Source organism: Syngnathoides biaculeatus, chromosome 10 (assembly GCF_019802595.1).
Source record: "Syngnathoides biaculeatus isolate LvHL_M chromosome 10, ASM1980259v1, whole genome shotgun sequence".
NCBI classification, from domain to species: domain Eukaryota; kingdom Metazoa; phylum Chordata; class Actinopteri; order Syngnathiformes; family Syngnathidae; genus Syngnathoides; species Syngnathoides biaculeatus.
In genome coordinates this window covers 21,691,024-21,706,075 of record NC_084649.1, presented here as the reverse complement: position 1 = coordinate 21,706,075, position 15,052 = coordinate 21,691,024, and the positions used below count along the sequence as shown (strand labels likewise).

Genomic DNA, 15,052 nt, shown 5'->3' with positions numbered 1-15,052 from the left:
AGGTGAGGAATCAGCCCAGGACTACACGACAGGACTTGGTCAATGACCTGAAAAGAGCTGGGATCACCGTTTCCAAGGTGACTTTTGGTAATACACTAAGACCTCATGGTTTGTACGTAATCTACAGAAGCAAAACCGGGTTTCTTGGAGATTAAAGATTCTATTTCGATCATAGAAATGATAAATGTGTGTAAAAAAAAAAAAAAAACTACAATTCTGTGAGTTTGTACACAGCAAACCACAAATAGGAGGCGATTCACTGTGTATCCTTGTTCAAATGTTGAGTTATTTTAAAACTCTCCACAGACTGAAATATATCTGAAAAAGGGTTCCCAAAGTAGCACAACAACAGTGACCAAATTAAAACTATAAATCTCTGACATTTTCGAGATGAGAGACAACACCAGCATATTTCCCTTGGCAGCCGAGGCAAAGACGTGGCGCGGGTGGCACGGCCCGGCGTGTCTTCTCGTGCCCGCGACGGATGGCATTTCACAAGCTACTTCTGGCAACGATGAGCACGGTCGAAGGAGATTCTCGGTTTTCATGGTGTCACACACAGAGCTTGCCTTTACAAAAAAAAAAAAAGATAATGGCAGATTTCTGGGATTCGGTCCAGGGGCGACAGTTGGCGTCCGACGTCCTCCACCCTTAAATACGGCATCAGGCGTCGAGATGGAATGGAGGCCGAACAGCGCCAGCCCCGGGACTTCATCTTGCCGAAGCGGTTCCCAGGCCAACTTAACATATTAAAGGTTTAAGACTGCGTCTATGTGAAAAATGTAGTCTACACTCCCGAGACAGAGGAAAAGGAGAATTAAGACAAATCTATTTTAGTTCGGGGAATTTGAGAAAAACAAAATTGCGACAAACCATGAAAAACAAACCGAGTTTACCTACCACAAATCATTAGCTGAATTATCTTCTCATATAATAACAGACAACAAATAACCAGTTTCTAAATCAGAAGTCTATGTACCGTAATTCCCGGCCTATAGAGCACACCAGGTTATAAGCCTCACCGAGTACATTTGTAAAGGAAATACCATTTGGTACATACATACGCCGCAGCCGTGTAAAAGTCCCACATAGAAACCCACATTCAAACACGAGATATTTACGAAGACGGTACACAGAAAGAGTTTGGCGCTAGCGCGGCACCAACGCGAGTGCTAAAGCTAGCGCTGATGCTCGCACTAATGCTCGCGCCGGGATAGCACTAACGCTAACAGGCCGGTTAAAATAAGACTTACCGGAAAATATCACTAAAACACGCCAGTAACACAGCAGTAAAATGCTAACAGGGCCGGTAAAAGTCACTTCCTCGGCACATATATTCCACCGGTCTCATTCTTACCTTTTCCGCTCGATTGCCCCCCTGCGGTCGTTAGAAAAAAATGCACAAATTAGCCGCATCACCGCATTCTTTGCAATATCTCAATGTTATTCCAGGTTAAAACAATTTGCAATTTGTTTATTTTCCCAAGAAACAAAGTCGCCGCATGTGCCTGCTTTCGCGGGCCACATAAAACGGCCACGCGTTTGACTTTATGGGCGGCGTATTTCCAGCACGCACTAACGCAAACTTTTGGGCCACGGCATCGGGTGCGCTTTGACGACGAACAGGTGCGGCCAGCTGCGCCGCAGACCGGAAAAGATGAGGGGCGGCCTGTCGCGTATTTAGTGGATGAGCGGCTTTGTGAAAGAAAAGGAAGCTGAGAGGCGCACAAACTACATTAGGAAAAAGGCCTGACTGACGGCCGGATCAGGCGCCGGCTCCATCCGGGTGAATCCGGCCATGTAATTCCTTTCACGGTTCCGAGCGGGAACACTAAAGTCACCAGATAAGATGTATTGATGAGAGGCCAATGCTAACAAATAACTGCATGCGTGTACACACACACACACACACACACACACACCATCATCATCATCATCCTCCTCCTCCTCTTCCTCTATTCACATGCCAGTACCATCTGGAGCCGAGCATCTGCTCTTTGATTATCCCTGGCTGGCAAAGCCACGACGACGTGAGGGGAGATTTGAACCCGGCGCTCGAAATAAGACTCGCGGTGCCCGTGAAACAATGCTAATATTGCACACCTTTTGCTCGTCGAGATTCGACGCAAAAAGAAACAGCTTTTAAATATTCACGCGCCGACCTGATCCCCTTGCAGGAGCGTCGGAATACCGCGGACGGTCTCACGGAGGAGGAGCGCTCCTTCCCGACGCCCCGAGGCCCAGCTGGCGCCGGCCTCTCGTCCCATTTATATGGCGAGCGCGCTGCACCCCCCTCGTGAATATTCAAGGAGTGTAATACAACATTGGTTCGATAGTCCGAATGTCGCTCTGTCTCATGTGATGAAATTAAATCGCTGAAAGATTTATCATTTATGGCCGGGGCAAAGACCAGAGATTCGTTTGCAGACTCAGAGCAGCTCGCAGGGGCGAGCTTGCATATATTGTGCACTTGTCACGGATACGATTTACAAGTGGAAGGGATCGTTGTCAATTATACCATAAATTTTTGGAAACAATTTAAATTTATAACAGTTCTCAGGGTTTTCGTGACATGCTTGTATCAAAATTTACGTCTTTCATATTGTAGTCTAGCCGTGGCTTGTAAATGGCAGCTCTTCATCCCGGCTAGCTTCCAAATCATTGGTGAAAAAAAATCCAATATGGCGGATGCTATTGTTCAGGGCAGTGCCGATTTTGATATTTGGTGCGAATATTCTACAGCATAACTGGCCTGACAGAGATGTGACTGCATTCTGGAGACAAAATTGTCCGTAAAACTGTTGAAGAAGTTAACGTTACGAGCAAAGGAGCTGTTTGGATGTCTGCTTGTTTTGGTTTGCGTTAATCGATAGCGTCGACCAGAGGGAAGGAGCTAGAAGAGTTGGTGAATAGGATGTGGAGTCTCCAAGAGAATTTTGCATGCTTTTGTTTTAGTTCTGGGAGGGTGCAACTCCTCGAGGGTGTATTGTGGTCTGTTTGAGTATCCACCCATTCATCCATTATCTAGCGCTTTTCTGGGTCACGTCGCAGGGGAAGTAGCTTCAGCAGGGATACCCAGACTTCCCTTTCCCCGGCCACTTCTTCCAGCTCTTCCGGAGGGATCCCGAGGCGTTCCCAGGCCAGCCGAGAGACATGGTCTCTCCAGCGTGTCCTGGGTCGTCCCGGGGGTCTCTTTCCAGTGGGACGTGCCCGGAACACCTCACCGGGGAGTCGTCCGGGAGTAATCCGAATCAGATGCCACAGCCACATCATCTGGCTCCTCTCCATTAAGCCCCTCCCAGATGACCGAGCTTCTCACCCTCGGGTTTGAGTATATTTTTAATTAATCAACTGGGGCACGGTGGCTGGCGCAACTTGTTGGATTGTTGTCCTCGCAGTTTTGAGGACCAGGAGTCAAACCCTGGCTCGGCCTGTGTGGAGTATGCATGTTCTCCCCATGCCTGTGTGGGTTTTCTCCGGGCACTCCTCCCACATCTCTAAAAATATGCATTAATTGGAGACTCTGAATTGCCCCTAGGTTTGACTATGAGTGCGACTGGTGGTTTGTTTCTATGTGACATGCGATTGGCTGGGTGTACCCCGCCTTCTGCCCAACGATAGCTTGGATCGGCACGAGCACTCCCGTGACCTTTGTGAGGATAAGTGGCTCAGAAGATGGATGGAATGAATCTATCGGCCCCTATTTATCATGCAACTTAGCCCCACTGTGATTTCACAGTAAGGCATTCATGAGGGCTTGATCGAAGATATGTTTTCACAAACAGGCAGATAAAAGATGTGGTGGGTTGGGCGGGCACTCTCCAGATCCAATTCTTTGTCGACAAGCCAGTAAAACGCCAATTTTCCATAATATGCCCCCTTTAACGCAACACACCTGCAAGCTTGTCTGAGGAGCTATTGCTCGATTGAGAAGTATTTTGTTTTCTCGTCTCCTCACGTGTACTGAGGAGCGTTCGGCATTCCGAATGAGCTCGGATTCAATGGCTCATCTTCTATTCCCTTTCCCTCTTAAAGCAAAAATTCAAGTCTCTGATGAGGAACACGGCGACGATAAATGGACGACTTCAAACAACTTGTCACAATAAAAGCGCCGTTGACATTTAGCAAGAGTTTTCGCCCGTCTTGCCGCCTCCCTGCGGGTTTGTCATGGGTTTAATCATCCATGTTGCGAGGGAGCGCGCTGTTAAAATATTTACCGCACCGCGCTTCAGTCTGATGAAGGCCGCTCACGTCGTCGGCGCCGTGACTGACGCTGCCGTTTCGCTTTTACATGTGACGAACTACATTTCTCCTCTCTGGGGTGGGGGGGAGACGGGACTGTGACAGCTACCGCTCTCCGCCATGATTTACCTTGTGAGGCGCGATTCCTACTAGAAAAGTGAGACCTGGCAACAAAAAAGCTAAAGAAAAAAATCCATCACACCCTATTACATGTAATTTAATCGTTTGTCAGAAAAGAGCAGAACCTCTTCAGACGAGCAACATGGGAAAACACTCAACAATTTGACCCCAGATGACCCCAATAATGTGAAAAGTAGGTCAGTCCAAATTAAAAATGACCTGAGCAGACGGAAACTTTGCACTCAGTTGTAAACTTTGACCACACAGACGGAATAAAAGAACACCAAAGCGAGGGTGCACGCACAAAGGGGCCTCCAATTTGATTTATTTTTTTCCTCCCCTTGCAGTGCAATTGGATTCGACAACCAAGTGGGCCTACACTCAAATAAACGCGGTTTGGAATGTTCCTTGTCGAGCGATTCTACACAGTCAAATATGTATTGCTTGGTCCTAACAATAGCTCTAAAACAGGGGTGCAGAGACTTTTTTTTACCCCAAGAAATACTTTTCGAGCAGCCAGCCTCTTGTGAATGACGACGGGGCGTGGTGGTGATGGTGGAGAGGGAGGGTGATGGTCCCAAACTGTTTTAAGGTCAGTTATGTTGCTTCCTATATTTTAAATACAGAATTAGCTTTTTGTGGACTGTATTGCCTGTGCTTTCATCCTGGATCAGACTGTCCCAAGGTGGAATTTTAAAATTATACACCATCTCATCCTGCACTTTCTACTTTGGCTTCAGACCAGACCTTTCCCACTCAGAGAAGAGAAAATCTCATCCAGTTTAACCACTTTTTCTTCGATTATTCACATACTCTGACAGTCATTGCATCTTAAAACAACAGCATTTCCTTTTTTAACTTTCTCTATTAATATCGAAAGTAAACATAAGCAGCATGTCTAGCTCGTCTTTGCTCTACGTTGCCCAGACTGTGTTGCTAACTAGAGCAGCGGTGGTGGACGCTGTCATTATAAAACACATTCATGGGCTGCGTAAGTACTGTAACATTTGTAATTATGAGTGTACGTCTTTAAGAGCGGGGATAAGGGGCGGGTGTAAGGTAAACTAGGAAAAAGAAAGTGTGGCGGAGCAGCGGTAGTTGTTCGAGAAAGTTCCGTGTGCTGCCTAAAAGAAACCAGTGGCTTCTTCTTTTCATTTTTTACAGTACGTGTGTGAATTGTGCCATTGGATGTAACAACCAGTCATCCCTCACTCATTAAATCACATTGCAAAATTCCACAACCTGAATATTTTCTTTTTGTGCACGTAACGCAGAATATCTGCAAAGAGACTGCATCAGCGGAGCTCAATTGCGCATGCGCGCAGTTTAGAGGGAACATTGGCTGACGTCCCGCGATCGACCAAGACTTCCTAGCGAACAACGCATTGAGCAACCCTGCTCTAAAATAATAAAATTCACCTCTTACAGAATTTTTTTATTCATCATACAAGATTGTTTAAATGCTTCTGCACGTACATATCTTACAGAGAAGTCAACACAAAGTCACGCTGCTAAAAGTTTGAAGTGATTGACTGAGAAATTTCCAAAACGGTGCCAAGCCCGATTCTTTTGCCAACGCCTGCCGTCAGTGCGGACCGTTTCAGTGTCGACAACAGAAAGGAGAGTCCCTTCTGGGCTAATTGGGACTCTGTAGAATCAGCCTAATTATCCAGATATGGATTTGTGGACTCTGGCAAGGAAATCTTCCTGGCACTCAAACGTGAGCGTGCCTCAAAAAGGGGAAAAACTGGACCCGGGAGTGATTCGACAAGAACAGATGTTACCTCCAGCGGTCGGTCGGTTGAAACAAACATCGTTAGCGGGCGGCGTCGTTCTGATGTTGTGTTACCGATTTTGGAGAGCGTTCACAAAATGCGCTTCTTCATTGAGAAGTTCTTTGCCCTCTCATCGTGCTTTTCATGGATCACGACGCTCATCTGCACAAGAAGGATTCCAGCCTTTTGCCTTTGAAGTGTTAATTGGAAATGCTGGGAGCCATCTTTGTTTTTAGATTACAGGAAAAAAAAAAAAAAATAAAATAAACAGGAGTTTCCACGTTTAGCTCCAGGATAACGAATTAAAAAAAAAAAAAGCAATACTTTACCCCTTACGAAAATTCTCGTATGCTTCATTGGTTTCATTCTGTTTTTATAATACATGAAAAAAAATATGCCCCTGCCATTGTTCTGAAAAGTTCTTCTGAAAATGAAAAAGTGAAAAAAAAAGAGCTTCAGAGACATGCACAAATTGGAGAACGTTGTGCAACGTGTCTGAATTGTCATCCCACGTCTCTAATTCGCTTGGACTTTTTCCAATAACGGCAGCGCGTTAACCCAATCTGGCGGCAGACTCAGTGAATTGGCCTGTCAGTCACGGGTCTTTCTTTTTGTTCTATTTTTTTTTTTTCCCCACTCCCACCCCTAAACTCCCAATCTGCTCAGATGCAATACAATTAGCCGGCGTCAAATTAGACTTGTTTTGAGGACGAGTCATTTTTTTCTTTATTAGCTGGGATAGGCTCCAGCACTCCCGCGACCCTCGTGAGGATAAGCAGCTCAGAAAAGAGAGATAAAGTGAACAGTTGCTATTTCGCATATCATCCATTGGTCCTCCGACATATTGCGGATTGTTAAGCAAACGTTTTTTGTAGGGTTTAACAGTACGGACAGGCCAGAATTTTGGTGTGTAGAATGTAAAAAAAAAAGTGTTTTTTAATTGTCTTTTAATAAGTTAAAATGTGGTAAAATTGCGTGGGAGGGGTAAAAGTAAAATATTTTTGATGGGATCTCAAATTATCAATTTTTTTTTACCAATCCTAGGCGGGTATGGAACGTCTCAGTAACTAATAATGGTAACTGAAAAAAATTCCCCATTTTGAGTGACAAGTGAAGAAAAAGCGTTACTTTTCTCAGGAAAATAATTCTACTCCAGTTACTTTGAGTTCTTTTGAAAATATGTAGAAGTGCTAATATGTACTTGTGTTGCCATGTCAAGTCCGCACTGAGTTGACAAGGAAAGATATTGATTAAGTTAAATTGAAGTTAAGATTTAATCTGGTTTCAACTACACTTCTTCATTTCCTTTCGGCTTGTGATGTTAGGGGTCGCCACAGGATCTCATCTTTTTCTATCTCAGCCTATCTCGTGCATCTTGCTCTCTGACACCCGCATTCCTCATGTCCGCCATCACCACATCCATCAACCTTTTCTTTGGTCTTCCTCTCGCTCTCTCTTCCTTGGCAGCTCCATCCTCAGCACCCTTCTACCAACATACTCACACTCTCGCCTCTGAACATGTCCAAAGCATCGAAGTCTGTATTCTCTCTCACCTTGTCTCCAAAACATCCAACTTTGGCTCTCCCTCTAATGAGCCAATTTCTAATCCTATCCAACCTGCTCACTCCGAGCGAGAACCTCAACATCTTCATTTCTGCCACCTCCAGTTCTGCTCTGTTATTTCTTCAGTCCCACCGTCTCTAATCCGTACATCATGGCCAGCCTCACCACTTCAACTACACTAATAATTAAGTTATTGCTACATGTTGATGATATTCCGTAACCTGTGTGGCATACAATACAACGTAAAAGTGTAGTTAATCCTTTTTTTTTTTTTTGTTCTGCAGATAAGTGATATGCCTGCCAATTGGAAACTGCCAAAACCAACTAAAAAGTTACTCTTTTGTAACTTTGTTACTTTTGAAATCAAGTCATAAGCAAAGTGAGTTACTTTTAAACTCAAGTAATTTGCAAGGTAACTAAGTTAGTTTTACAAGGAAAGTGTGGCAACAGGACGTAACAAACTGGCATCTGGGTAAGCTAATGGCGCAAGAAACTGCAATATTCAGTCTTTTTCCTTGGTTTTTGTCAATAATAGCCTTCAATGGCAAACCGTTCAGAATGTCATTGTGGCTCGTCCCATTCCTTAAACTCACTTCAATCATTCTGTCCTTGTCCGTTGCGTAGTCTCAGGGCATAGAAATCGATCGATTCTTTTGGGTTTTCTTCGACAGGTTTCTGCACTCAGCGAGCAGGCTTCATTAGTTCAAGCTGAAAGACTCCACAGGACCACTCAGGTATCCAAGTCTTTATACCGGAAGGTAGAAGAACCCTCAAACCGAGAATTATTTCTCTCTTTCGGGATACAAAAAACCACGGTGGAGGCGTCTGAGACTCAATGACTGTCGTCTGGAATGACTCAATTAATCATCGTGACCGTGGAGGCAGCTGAAGGCCAAAAAATGGCCACCGTCTTTGGTATTCGTGAGAGTTTATTTAAAAAGGGAACAAGATAGGAGAGCACTCGATCCGGGAGATAAGTGATGACGCAAAGCTTCTCCTCTGTTCAGATATGCTTCCTGAACCTCGTCGTTTCCCTTAGTCCTCTTTCAAACCATCTGTCTTCTCTGTCCAAAATATGGACATTTTTGTCCTAAAAAAAAGAGCGGTGCTTGGATTTGGGGAGCAGGTAGTAAGCTGATTTTTGACACGGAAAGTTTACCCATCTGCGTGGTGACGTGCTTGCTCAAGGGCTCCTTGGTTTCCCCAATTTCCATATAAATCAGTGCATTCCTCACTGAGCAGGTGAAGGGTTTTTAGGTCTTTGGTCTTGAAGAAATGATGCGCCTTTTTCCTCACTTTAACATAGTTCATTGGTTCTAAGATGCCACAAAATGGCGGCGAGGATATACTTTATTGCGCGTAGCTATGAGATGAGCATAAAATAACGAAAAGTTATCATGAATAACAGAAGCGCAAAATTCACAGATGCCCAACTGCGAATATGCACGGGTTCAGGCCATTTTGTGGATGTATATATAAAATGCAGCACAGTTCTTTTCTCTTCGTGTGATGTCTGGAAATTGAATTTTATACATGTAAAAAAATAAAGCATCATACCCAATGTGACCTCTGTCTGCATGGGCATGGAGAGCGCCGGGTGTTTGACCTCGCAGCTGAACAGGGCATCGTTATCCAGCTGCGGGTTGAGGGTCCACGTGAGGCGGGCCTGCACCACCACCGAGCCGTCGCTTTGCGGGATGTGCGTGTGGCTGAAGTAGTACAGGGGGTCCGTGCTGTGGACCCAGCGGGGGAACTCCCGGCTCACCACCGTCTCCGGGATGACCTCGGTGGCCGGGCTGGGCTCGGAGGCCTGCAGGCCCTGAGTGCGGACGCGCTGAGGCCGCTGCGTGTACAAGTGCGCCGAGCGACTCTCGGGGTCCAGCAGGGACAGGGAGCGCTGCAGCTTGGTCTCGTCCAGGTCGCGGCTGATGAGAGGCCTGGCTCCTCGGAACCCCGCCGAGCCGCCGCCCTGATCCCCGGCTGACGGCTGAGTGTAGGAGATCACCTCGATCAGCTCGCCGTCTCGCTTGAAGTACACCTTAGACGTAACATGCAAAACAGAGTTAAACAATTACCGTGTTGTGAAGTAGACAATTCGGCAACTTCCCAGGTAGGAGCCTCAGAATTTTTACAAAAAGGCTGCTCCAAATCGCAATAGATGATTCCCTGTTCAATTCCAGGCGCGGGTATTCAGTTTTTCCACCCGTCCTTCGTGTGTTGTAATAAACATGTCCACCCAATTTGGCGTCGATTAGTAGCAAATTTTTGAAGCCCTCATTTATGACTGGAACCCTACTTGTACAAATACTGGAGCGCTTCCAAGAAAGTTGAGGCTCCCCAAACGCAGATTCATTTATCACTTTTTCGTGGCGAATCCTCGAAAGGATCATCAAACTTTGTCATGCTGTTAGAAGACGTCGGCAAAAAAAAAATTCAGCCTGACCCATTTGTCGAGTATACTTTATGCTTGACTTTATCTGGAATTCGTCAAAGTACGAGTACCCCTCAAGGCCCTTCAATTAATTATGATTATTGCTTATCCTATACTGGATCTGGAGTGGCTTGAGTCTGTCTTAGCAGACACAGACCTTGAACTGATTAGCTGTCACATGACAGACAACAAATCAGAATCATCTTTATTGGCCAAGTTTTTTTTAAAATCACACAAGGAATTTTAGTAAAACAGCAAACAAGTCTCTAAGCCACAATTATACATTTAGGACATAAACACACAAGTTGTTACAGTCAGCCATTTCTTCTGTCAGTCTGCCATGACAGCCAATCTGTCAGCCAATCATCACATTAGTTACTAGTTCCGCTTGTCACGTTTGCCTCTTCCTGTTCCTGTTCGGAATTCTGCTACAATGTCAAAAAAGGTGAGTTCCCTCTTTCTGCTCTCTTTGAATTGTCGATTAAGACCGGAAATCCGAGTTTTTTTCCTGACCTGCTGTGGATTCTGGAACATTGCACCCACCACTTTGCTACTGACAATTTCTTCAAAGCCGGACCCTCTCAACTGTGACGTGAACGGCACAGAATGCAGGCTTTGAATTGAACTTTCACAATTGATCTTCACGTTGATTCAAATTGTTTTCGACTTTTCAGGTGGTTTGGTGATTTGCATTCGGGTGCTTCGCAAGTCACCACACTCTGAACATGTCATAAAAACAGAGAATCCAAAAGCAGCGTAAAAGGACCGGAATTGCTGCGATGCTGAATTAAGAAAAGCAAAAGAATTCATTCAGCGCGCCAGTAAAATGAACATCCAAATATTGGCCATCCTCTGTGGACAAAAGTGTGTGCCACACCCCCAATTTCCAAATTTTGAGCCTTCAACCACAAGCACAGAATCGTGCTACTCGCCTTTGGATACTTGCTGAAGTTTTGGCCAGTTGTTTACCCAAAATCTATTTTGTAAGTGACAAAGAAAATCATATGATTGTAAACTTACTTTTGAATCCCTCCCTTGCACCCTCCTTAACTTTGAGAACATTTTCTATTCTGCGTTGCTTGAACGTCAACAAGCCTTCTCCTGTTTCGTTTTTAACCCTCAGGGTTGCAATCCAGATCTCCAGTATTTCCTCTGGGAAATATAAATTTTGGCCTCAAAACCTCATGTCAAATACAGTACCATCTTCTTCTTCTTCTGGGGTTCTTCATAGAAGCCAGAAGAAGACATTGGGGTCTGTGCTATCTGGGACCTATTTTAGATTAACGCACCTGCCCATTGATTGCCCATGACTGTATAGAACAGTACAGTTCATTTTTTTTTTTTTTTTTTCGTAAAAGAAAGTGCAAAAAATGAACAATGTTTATTTGATACCAAGGCCAGCTGGCTGGCCCTCACTTTCCGTACAAAGACTTAATCACGGATACCCATTCACGTAGAAGGCTATTGTAGCTGTGCTCACAGGTTACATCTGCTCTGTGATTGCACATAGATCACAGCACCTTTCAAGGGGTGAAGCGATTGTGTCGCCTTTCAGAACAGACGATGGACAGAAGGCTTTTTCGTGCTCTCTCCTTTTCTGTTGTAACAGGCTTAGAGAAAGACGTGGAACTCAAAGAGCTCGTCTCCTTGCTGGCTCGTAAAAACTCTCATCAGTAAATTTGCGAGTCATTGTACGTACTGGAATAGAAAATAGCACATACTGTATCTAAAAAAGTTCTCGGATGTCTTAATTATATGCCCGAGAAAGAATACCGCAGGTGTCAGGATTTATGGATGACTTCCGCTAGTATTTTTTTTGGGGGTCTAATTAGCCTGTTTTGAGGGGGCAGCCCTGTCTCACACAAGTGAACCAGAACTCATATCCTGCCAAGGCCAACAATGAGTATGGCTTTTGTTACCATGCCAGCTAGGGGCGGAACCAGGGGCTGCCTTTAATCGGAGTGTCGAATAAGGGATAAAAAAACTTTTGCAAACTGGGAGCCACATGCAAATCAACACAAAGACGACTTCTTGTTCTATAGGCTTGTCCCGTTAGGGGGCGCCACAGCGTTTCATCTTTTTCCATCTAATCCTGTGCATCCTCCTCTCTACCACCCACTGTCCTCATGTCCTCCCTCACCACATCCATGAACCTTTTCTTTGGTCTTCCTCTCACTCTTTTGCCTGGCAGCTCCATCCTCAGCACCCTTCTACCAATATACTCACTCTCTCGCCTCTGGACATGTCCAAACCATCGAAGTCTGCTCTCTCGAATCTTGTCTCCAAAACATCCAACTTTGGCTCTCCCTCTAATGAGCTCATTTCTAATCCCATTAAACCTGTTCACTCTGAGCGAGAACCTCAAAATCTTCAGTTCTGCCACCTCCAGTTCAGCTTCCTGTTGTCTCTTCAGTGCCATCGTCTCTAGTCCGTACATCATCACCGCTGTTTTATAGACTTTGCCCTTCATTCGAGCAAAGACTCCTCCGTCACATAGAACACCAGACACCTTCCGCCAACTCTTTCACCCCACTTGGACCCGTTTCTTCACTTCCTTACCACACTCACCATTGCTCTGTATTGTTAACCACAAGTATTTGGAATCTTCCACCCGCGCTCTCTCTTCTCCCTGGAGCCTCAGTGTTCCCCTCCGCCCCTCTCATTCATGCACATATATTCCGTTTTACTTCGGCTAATCTTCATTCCTCTCCTTTCCATCTTTGTAATTGTTCCTCCAACTGCTCCCTGCTTTCACTGCACATCACAATGTCAACACAAAGACAAGAGAGAGATTATTTTCTCTCATGGAGACAGCACTTCAAACGCCGTGTTGCTGCATTGCGTGATTATATCATGTTTCAGTATATCGTATTCTTGCTCGAAAGTGGCAAATCTTCAAACTGCCTCGCTACCAGATCACATCAGAGAAATTCAGAAGGGGATGGGCAGTTATGTTAATTAGCTATATTATAATGTCCCATTTTAGTGAAATAAAGACAAAAGGGCTGACTTACACAATTATTTTTTAGAGAAAAAGGGGTACAGTAGTTATTTAATGACACAATCTGCACTTAAAAAGTTTTTCAACATGTCTCCTCCCAGACAAACAGACAAGATGTTAAAGTTCCTTGCATAGCCGCCGGTATTAATAGCACAGTGCATTCAAACGCAAAATACGCTCGAATCAAGTGATGTCAATTCACACATACGCTGATGTGCAATATAATAACGGGTTTGTTGGTATCCGTGGAAACATAGGCACAGACACCAAACGAGCGGAAAATTATCGAGCGAGCGACTTGAGCTGGCGCATGCACCACCCGGCTCGCAAGCCAATGACGTCGCTTTTGTTGCCGCCAACGCGACCTCACCTCCGAGTTGATGAAAACAAAACAAAACGTGGTGTTGTCTAAAAATTCATCACTTCTCTTGCGCAAACAGACTTAACATAGCCAGGCTTCACGTGGATCTGAATGCTGAACTACATCGACGACTATTCGGGGAAGGGGAGCAATTAGTTGTCATATTAAAGAAGACTCATTCGCCACAAAGTGAGTTTGGACTTGAATCCGGGGACTGTACACTCTACCCCCTTATGTAAATGGAAGCACATCATTGGCGTCAAGTCCTTAAAAGTCGGGCTTTATTTATATTTGTTTGCACTCGTTATTGTTGTTTTCACACTCAAGGTAGTGACCCTTAAGGTGCCAAGTGCAGTTAGTGGCCTCAAGAAAGTTACTTAGGTGCATATACTGCACCTATCTGCGGATAATAGAGACTTGGGATACACTAAACTTTCTTTCAGATTGGGTACTGATCTTACATTTGCGTGCATTCCGATGCCAAATACCGACTCTTCATGCCATAACATCTTTTGCAATTGCAAAATGTGTTTTATTTCACTCAAATGTTGTTCACAGACACAAACTGATATTTATAGCTCACAGCTTTAATCACTGCATATCTGAAAACAAATGGCGCTCCAACGTGTAGATGGAAAAATGATAAAAATTAACAGGCTTATTACTGCAGTTTACTGAGTCAGAGTGATTGCAAAAGTCTTCTCCATTTTGTATGATAATATTATCCGCGGTGGGCGATGTGCGAACACCAACAGGAAACCGGAATGCATGAATCAAGAAGGACGTCCATCCATCCATTTTCTCAACTGCTTATCCTCACAAGGGTCGGGGGAGTGCTGGTGGCGTGAACAGGCAGGAGGCGGGGTACACCCGCCTGAACTGGTTGCCAGCCAATCCAGGGCACATCGAGACAAACAGTCGCACTCACAATCACACCTTGGGGCAATTTAGAGTCTCCAATAAAGGTTGCATGTTTTTGGGATGTGGGAGGAAACCGGATCCCTGGAGAAAACCCACGCGTGCACGGGGAGAACATGCAAACTCAGGCGGACCCGGGATCGAATCCCGGACCCCAGAACTGTGAGGCCAACGCTTTCCAGCTGATCCACCGTGCCTCAAGAATCACAAACTGTTCTCCATATCATTATGTTGATATATTTTGTTTTTTTAAAGCACAATATTATAGAGTGATATCAGATTAGTAACCTTACGTTGAATCAAATTACTCATGTTATAGGTTTGGGTTTCAGTCCTCCTCTTGTCAGTTTTGGAGCATAATTTACAGTAAACGGTCGAGTTGTGAGATCCACATAGGAATATCTTCCTATGAAAATGTGTTAGGTTCAATATGACATTTGTAATTGTCCTTATTTCATGTTTTAAAACAAAATTCAATTGGGCAGGTCAAGAAACAGCATGAAGGAAGCTTATGTGGTCTTTTAATGAAGAGCTGTTCTCTCCCAAAATGTAACGAAGAGTAATGTCGGGCCGGTTAAGTTGTATCAATGTCGCAGTGACTCGGAAAAACTTTGATAAATTGCTGCATTTAGTCCATAAGA

At 44.7% G+C, this 15,052-nt stretch overlaps 1 protein-coding gene across 3 annotated transcripts in view; it reads right to left on the bottom strand.

The window, feature by feature from the left end:
• The window catches only part of igsf21a (immunoglobin superfamily, member 21a), a 300,524-nt gene that overhangs the window by 17,040 nt on the left and 268,432 nt on the right, over positions 1–15,052 (bottom strand). For all 3 annotated transcript variants that reach the window (XM_061833614.1, XM_061833616.1, XM_061833615.1), the window contains exon 6: positions 9,258–9,738. In XM_061833614.1, coding sequence (XP_061689598.1) covers positions 9,258–9,738 — 481 coding nt within the window. The remainder of the gene's footprint in view (positions 1–9,257; positions 9,739–15,052) is intronic.